The sequence below is a fragment of the Oryza glaberrima genome, chromosome 7 (assembly GCF_000147395.1).
Source record: "Oryza glaberrima chromosome 7, OglaRS2, whole genome shotgun sequence".
In the NCBI taxonomy this organism is placed as follows: Eukaryota; Viridiplantae; Streptophyta; class Magnoliopsida; order Poales; family Poaceae; genus Oryza; species Oryza glaberrima.
In genome coordinates, this window is record NC_068332.1 from 4,891,643 (window position 1) to 4,900,349 (window position 8,707).

Here is an 8,707-nt window from a genome sequence, read left to right on the forward strand (position 1 = left end):
GATATCATAAAACATAATAAAGATATACATTGAAACATTATGTGAATTATGTTGGATGATAATTTCACATGTTTGTATTTGAAAAGCTCTTAAATTATAAAAACTATAAAGATATAGCATGCTTGCATGATGTTTAAATGTGATGGTTGTTAGTGGATGATGATGTGGTGTCTTGTTAGTGGATGATGATGTGGCATCTTTGTATGTTAAGCTTGGATGATAATTTCACATGTTTGTATTTGAAAAGCTCTTAAATTATAAAAACTATAAATATATAGCATGTTTGCATGATGTTTAAATATGATAATTGTTAGTGGATGATGATGTGGCATCTTGTTAATTAGTGAATGATGATGTGGTATCTTGTTAGTGGATGATGATGTGGCATCTTTACATGTTAAGTTTAAGTAGTTAGTGGATATGATACTCTTAAACCGACAACCTCTCTAGCCATCTCACTACACGGCATACGGACATTTGATCATCGGCACCGGCCGGCTCGCCGTTATTTTCTCTAACTGCTGCTACGATCAACTAACTGCTCCAAAACATATCCATGAGAAAACGAACTTGTATGGTTGTTGTAAGATTATCGAATGATTTAGATTTTAATTTGCACATGCAAGTCATATTTTCAACCGTAGAAGGAAGAAAAACAGAGGAAGAACTAGCATCCTTTCATAGATACCTGCTGCATGCATGCAGGCAAAACACCATGTATTGTGTTTATTTGGATCAGATAGCAGAATCTCCTTTTCCAAACAAGTGTTTAAGAAAATAATCAAAGGATAAGTCCAAAACAATAGGGTACATTGGATCATATAAAACAATAGGATACAGAGAATAAACAGATATGGGTGTAGTAGTGTTGATTCTTGTACATTGGATCATATTGAATGGACGGCCCATATCTATCCGAGGGTACCTTAATAAAAAGGCATTTGTTTTTCATCCCTTTTGCTTGAGATATAGTAGGAGTGTATTTTGGAGGAGCATTTGCTCTGGAGCTCGTACATTTCGAACTGCTGTCCCGCAATATTGTCCGAGTTGATAAAGAGGCGCTGTGGGGAAAATACATACTCCCTCCGTATTAATGTATGACGCTGTTGACTTTTCGATCAACGTTTGACTATTCGTTTTATTCAAAATTTTTGTGCAAATATAAAAATATTTATGTCATGCTTAAAGAACATTTGATGACGAATCAAGTCATAATAAAATAAATGATAATTACATAAATTTTTTAATAAGACGAATGGTCAAACGTTGGACAAAAAGTCAACGGCGTCATACATTAAAATATGGAGGTAGTATTATATATAATACAAAACAAATATTAGTTGTGCATACAATATAAATAAAAATAACATAAATAATCGGTTTTTCTGAATTAAATAACTCAAATTAGTTAGCAAATGCGAGAACTATATATATATAAATATATCGAAAAATCGTCGATACTCACATTGTTGAAGCGCTGGTGTAATATCGGGCAAATGTCGTCTAGCAAATATATCTTTTCATTATTGGCACGGCATTTGGCCAGCGTGTCCATCAACGACCGGCAATTGCCAACCTTCCAGTCGTTGCTGCTCAGGCACTGTCAATATATAAACACAAGTAATATCATGATATATATATTTTCTGATCAATCGTCGATCACTTGAACACTAAGTTGTTTTTAATCGTGAAGATATCGACCCATGATATAAGCAAGATGTTGGTGGCTAACCGACAAAACATAGTTATACCAAAATAAACCATGAATCTTATTTTGCTTACTAAGGGGTTCGCAGTTTACCCACCTACGCTCTTAAGCAATGAAATTAACACAAATAAAACAAATTAAGTAAGATAACTGAGACTGAATTTATTGTCGTTTTGTTTACCTGTAATGTATACTTGTAAGGTTCGCCGCAGGGATCGCTTTTGCTCCCTGGGTACAAACTCGCACTACCTGCTTCACACAATTACACAGACAAATGAAATTAAGTTTTAATTATTATAAATTTGATAAATAGATATTTTTGATATTTTAAAACAACTTCTATATAAAAAGTTTTCACATATTTTTAAAACACACTGTTTAGTAGTTTAAAAAATGAGCTAACAAAAATAGAGATAAAATCAAAATCTTAATCAGAAAAGAACCGCGCAAGACAAGTCAACCGACCGGCTAATAATATATGCGAAATCATCACCAGACATGCACGGATGCACATCAGCAAAAAGCTATTGGCTTCTTAGATCGAAATTAACGGGCTAATAATCAGGCAAGTCAACAAGTCGAGATTAATTTAACTTGACCATGCATAAATGATCACCGACTAATTATATATTTAAGAACCTTCGATCTGCATTATGGATATTGGCTTAATAACAATACTAATTAAGATTTTCATATTTGCTTAAACATTATACGCAATATATTTCTCCAAAAAAAAACATTACACGCAATACGTACCTGCAGCTTCAGTTTTGCCCATCCTATCGATCGATCGCTAGCTTAGTAGCTTGGCGAATTAGATCGATCAATCAATCAATCGACGAAACAAGATTATTTAGGGCAGGAAAAGTTTCTAGGAAAATATATAATAATCTGCAATTGATCATAGGGCTTGGCTGATCGAGCTATATATTAATTAAATTAATTATAGAGAGCATCCGACACGGCTAGGCACTCTCGATCGTATACGAGGCCGGGAGGGCCAGCGTTGTGTCATCTGCATCCGACACGGCTAGGGACGCGCGTGAGTGTCCAAGATTATGTACGCTTCGGTGAAAGTGCACGACTTAACACGGGTGGAATTACACAAGTGTTACCGTTACCGTTTTCGTATGTGGACATTTGGTTCCGAAAGCGATACCCGTCTGAAAAAATAGAAGGGTCTCATCTACGAAAATAATTTTTTTAGTTTTTTTAATAATGAAAATGTATTACATCTCTAGTCTTTGCTCGTGGACACACAGCCAAAGAGCCCAGAAGTGAACAGAAAAAAGGTTAAAAAAATACGTGATGAGACAAACCCCCAACTTCTACCAATAATATGATCTACTAAAATAATGTTTCCAAAATCATGTAGATTCTATCCCAAAATTATATAGATACTACGCCATCCAAACTGAAATAAAGTTCCTTAGCTACCAATTCCAAGCGTTTCTAGATTGGAGACGATTGTACGATATATTATAGGAGACAATGTTGATGCCAATGTTCGAGTTCGATGATTTGACATCGACGTTGTCTCCTTCTATAATATATCGGCGACTTTATCAATTATTCTACAATATGCTATTAGGTTGCACATTCTTTTTAAAAATACTCAAAATACCTTTATGGACATACAAGATTAACAATTGATTTATACCTAATTAGAAGTTTAAAAAAATATGAAAACTTTTATGTGGCATCCTTGCAAAACATGGAAGTTTGTTCAAGTTTTTTACATTTATATTTAAAAAAATATAAATTATATGTTATATGCTATATAAAATACTTTTTATTGATGTTTTAATATAAAACATCTTTCATACACCATATAATATATTTTTGTGCTATTATCTCTTGTATAAGCAAATTTTCTCTCATATACCACATAAAAATATTTTTTTTCTAAAAGCTAAATATGCAAAAAAAAAAAAACTTGAAACATGTATACAAACTTCCATGTTGTGTAACGAGGACATATAAAAATTTTCATATTTTTGATACTTCTAATGAGATAAATCAATTGTTATTATTGTATGTCTTTAACGGTTTTTTTAAGTATTTTTGAAAAGAAGGTCTAAACCAATGACGTATTATAAAACAATCGATAAAGTCGACGGTATATTATAAAAAGAGACAATGGTAATGATAAATTGTTGAACTCGAACAAACTCAAAGGTTCAAAGGTACAGAATAGATTATCTCATTCCTTTTTCGTTGGAAGGATAGAGTATGACTATGACCCTGTTTAGTTCACACACAAAAATTTTACACCATATCATATCGAACGTTTAAATACCTACATAAAGTATTAAATATAGACTTAAAAATAACTAATTGCACAAATTGCAACTAATTTGCAAGACAAATCTTTTGAGCCTAATTGCTCCATGATTTGACAATGTGGTGTTACAGTAAACATTTGCTAATGATGGATTATTATTTTATTAGTGTCCGAACACCCTATACGACACTATATATAGTATTCGATGTGACACGCCAAAACTTTACACCCCGGGATCTAAACACCCCCTAGTATCTCAATCTTCATTGGTAGTATGCCATATAGTTAGGGCCTGTTTAGTTGATGAAATGAACATTTTTGGGTGTCACATCGGACGTTTGACCGGATTTTGGAAGGGTTTTTTTATACGAATGAAAAAACTAATTTCATAACTCGCCTGGAAACCGCGAGACGAATCTCTTGAGCCTAATTAAGCTGTCATTAGCACATGTGGGTTACTGTAGCACTTATGGCTAATCATTAACTAATTAGACTCAAAAGATTCGTCTCGCGATTTCCCCCCTAACTGTGCAGTTGGTTTTTTTATTTATATTTAATGCTCCATATATTTGTACAAAGATTAGATTCGATAGGATGTTTTTGCGAAAAGTTGTTGGTTACCCCTCAAAATTTATGTGCTGGCCCCACTCTGCAGAGCAACATCTCTCCAGTGGGCTGAGAGTGGCTGCTCTGCTCCGTCCCTCGCTCACCAAACGGATAATGCCGCCGCTCCGCCTTCTCCCGCTCCTCCTCCTCCTCGCCGCCGCCGCCGCAGCACTCGACCCCCGGACCCCGACGCCGTGGCCGGAGCAGTTCCACGCGGTGGTATTCACCAACCTCACGGGGAGCGGCGGCCGGCTGCAGCTGATCGACCTCTACTACGACTGGCCACGGGGGCGCAACCTCGACCTCATCCGCGGCCAGCTCTCCGGCGACCCGACCTACGACGTCGAGTGGACCAATGGCACCTCCTACTTCTTCAACGCCACCTCCTGCCGCACCAAGCTGTTCCCCGTCGGCCTCCTGCCCCCCGACTGGCTCGCCGCCGGCGCCGTCTAACTCGGCCGCGAGACCGTCGCCGGCTTCGACTGCCACCTCTGGACCAAGGTCGACTTCGTCTGGTACTACGAGGACGTCGTCACCCACCGCCCCGTTCGCTGGAACTTCTTCAATGGTAATACTACCTACTACCTACCTACCTGCACAAATCTCCATATTAGTTTCTTGATTTTCAGAGTTGCAGTTATTCTAGTGCTTCATTTCTCTCTCTCTAGTTTCTTGGTGTGGCATTGTGATTGTAGTTATTGCCTTGCTGTCAATTTCTGATGCATCACTCTGACATTTGTAGTTTCTATATTGCAAATGTCAAAACTTCCCAGCTAGTCTAATCCAGTTTCTTGATGTGCCAAGCAGCTAATTCGATGGTTGATATCGTCTTGCTTAGAAGCTGGCAGAGATGCAATGCATAGTTTCAGTTAATTCCTTGAGTCTTGATGCAGCATTGTGCCCATGGCAGCACTCAAAATTTCTGCAGTGATTTGTTTCTGAAGAAATGCAGTTTCATTCTGTTCAGTGGTTCAGTAACTTGATGCAACAGTGACATGATTTGTGTGTGCTCCGATCTGTTTCCGCAGGTATGCAGCAGCATGTGATGAGCTTCGAGGTGGGTGGAGTTCTTGAGGACTCCAAATGGCAGGCGCCGGCTCGCTGCTTCAGCGATCAACACACCGTCATCGCCGATCCCGGTGCCGCCACCGTCACCGACGACAGGGTAGAAGGTGAGGATGGCAAGCTCGATTGATGAACGCCTTCTTCAGGTTTGTAGGAGCTCCAGCAGCAGCAGCAGCAGCAGCTTCAGTATGAGCAAGGCTTACTTTTCACTGATGAGAATGTCACCATTGATGACCTGCTCAATCCACTCTGTTTCTTCCTGAATCCTGTTGTCATGTGTAAACAAACGTTTCTGAACTTCAGCAATATGAAAATGTTGTGTGCTAATATGACAGAGAATGTCAAGTTTGGTTCAAGTTCTGATTGCAAAGCAAATCCAGAAACTTTTGATCTACAAAGAATGTGACATTTGATCTATTGAAGCAGATGTGCCTGCTGAAATTAACTAACTTTCACAAGTCAGTAATTCGCCATGCTTCCCTTTCAAACCGAAGAAGGCACAAACGCGTTGTCGATTCCGAACTGAATTCAGTAGCTCAATCTCAGTAGATGCACACCGTACTTCAAAAATTTTCTGGTCGTGATTACATACATACCATCAGTATGTTACTCTGTATTGTCCTTACTGTTTTTATTTTGAGATTCATCACTTGCGAACTTATTGCACCTCCATCCTCTAATATATGAGGTTGGTTAGTTCAAGATTGAACTAACAAACGTCATACATAAAAGGGGAGTATATACATAAACGCTTTTTATGCATTATTACAACATGATCCAAGAACAGACTGGACCAGACCGCCAATGGATAATTGCTACTACCTCCATTTCAGGTTATAAGGGGTTGTTTGGTTGAGTGCCAACCTTTGCCAAAGTTGTGGCAATCAAGTTTGACCAATTAAGCCTAGTGGTTGGTTCATGCCACAAGTGAGTTATGCCACAATTTTTTAGCAAGCTAGCCCACTTGTCATTGAGTAATTTTTTTGCCATAACTTGCCACGATTGTGGCCAACAAATTCTTAGCTATACAATGTATGGCATGCCACACTTTGCCAAATATTTTGTGGTAAACTAGGGAAGTCATCCAAACAGCCCCTAACTTTCTAGCATTACCCATATTCATGTAGATGTTAATATTAACATATATACGAATGTAGATAATACTAGAAAGTCTTATAATATGAAACGGAGGAAGTAACATTCTCATAAGTGATAAGTCTTGCTCATAGTCATACTGCTGCCACGGCTGTTTGCTGAGCCCTGAAGAACTTGAGGAGGCTGCTCATCGCATCGACCTCACCGTCTTCATTGTCGTTGGCGGTGTCGGAATTTGTGGCGGCTTCTTGATCGTTGAAGCAGTATGCCGGTGCCTGCCACTTGGAATCCTCTAGGGCTCCACCCACCTCAAAGCTCATCACATGCTGCTGCATCCCTGGGAAAAAAAAAAAAACAAAAGTCATTGCATTTCTGAATCAAGAACGAACTGAACCAATGAAGACATTTAGGCTGCATTTCCGCAAAGCAAAGGGCAGTGTCATATCCAAACTAAATTGATCACAGAAATAAAAGTGTATCCTTGCACAAGAATATCATAGGAACATAACAATACAGCATCAATGATTCAAGAAATGGACTGAATTTACTGGTTGCGTCACTACAAATTACAGTGCAAGACCATATCAATCATCAGATTAACTGGTTCACACAAGAAACTAGAGACAGAGACTAATAGTGAGTGCTTGGCATTTGCAATGTTGCACATAAGTATCAAAACACTGCATTACTCTATTATCAAATAAATATTGCTTAGAATCATCATAATGCTTATAAGAGACTCAAGAAACCAATTGAATAAATTTATAAACTGCAGAGCAAGCTAGACCATATGAAACAGATCACATTGCCAGACCAAGAAATTACAGGAATACAAAGTGAGCACTACACTACTACAATGTTTACAATAGTGTTGGAATCAATCAATCAATCAAGAACAGAAAAGAAATTTCTTAAGAGGGATCAAATGGATCTACCGGTGTAGAAGTTCCAGCGGACGGGGCGGTGGGTGACGACGTCCTCGTAGTACCAGATGAAGTCGACCTTGGTCCAGACGTGGCAGTCGAAGCCGTCAACGGCCTCGCGGCCGAGGTAGGCGGCGCCGGCGGCGAGCCAGTCGGGGGGCAGGATGCCGACGGGGAACAGCAAGGTGCGGCAGGAGGCGGAGTCGAAGTAGTAGGAGGTGCCGTTAGTCCACTCGACGTCGTAGACCGGGTCGCCGGAGAGCTGGCCGGCGACGAGGTTGAGGTTGCGCCCCCCCGGCCAGTCGTAGTAGAGGTCGGTCATCTGCAGCTTCCCGCCGCCGCTCGTCTGGGTCAGGTTCGTGAAGAGCACCGCGTGGAACCGCTCCGGCCACGGCGTCGGGGACGGAGGGGGAGGAGGGTCAGCGAGTGCCGCCGCCGCCGAAGCGAGAACGGCCGCGGCCAAGAGGAGCGGCGGCGGCGGCGGCGGCATCGGCGGCGATTACTCCGGCGAGCTTATCCGATTCGGTCTCCGGCTGTGCGATCGCGAGCCGACCAACCGAATGAATGGCTCGTACGGACGGAGACTGTGATATCTTGCTGTTTCGTGGGCTTGCTGGGCCGATTCTTGTGAGAGCCAGAATAAGTCCACACTGGTTCCCTCATATATATAGGTCCAATCTAATTTGTACCCCTCAATTATTAAAACCGGTGCAATTTAATTCCTAGAACAGTATTGATAGTGGTATTGTCTGTCGTGGTGTCCATGTGGCATCCCAGTCATCAAATCTCTATCTCTTCTCTCTACTATTATAAAAATTGGAGATATTTTTGCCGATACTTTGGTACGTCATCCGAGTATGAGTCTGTTTTTAAGTTTGTTTTGGGGAATATAGATGCGTATTCGAGTTGGTTTTAAATTCGTTTGCTTTTGTAAATACATAAAAAATCATATAAGAAATTTCTTTAAAAATAATTCGCATGCTAACTTGAGATGATCGGACTTCTAATTGAAACTCATGATTTTCT

The 8,707-nt window shown here is 39.9% G+C and overlaps 1 protein-coding gene and 1 pseudogene across 1 annotated transcript; one reads left to right on the top strand and one right to left on the bottom strand.

Annotated features, from left to right (window-relative positions):
- The first annotated feature begins 4,513 nt into the window (after positions 1-4,513).
- Positions 4,514-5,855, top strand: LOC127780392 (uncharacterized protein At4g14100-like; annotated as a pseudogene).
- On the bottom strand, positions 5,784-8,303 carry LOC127780393 (uncharacterized protein At4g14100-like). Its single transcript, XM_052307298.1, has 3 exons — positions 7,694-8,303; positions 6,899-7,095; positions 5,784-5,929 (listed from the first exon to the last, which is right to left on the bottom strand). The coding sequence occupies exons 1-3, from the start codon at positions 8,169-8,171 to the stop codon at positions 5,903-5,905; spliced, it is 702 nt and encodes a 233-aa protein (XP_052163258.1). The 5' UTR covers positions 8,172-8,303; the 3' UTR covers positions 5,784-5,902.
- Positions 8,304-8,707: the final 404 nt, after the last annotated feature.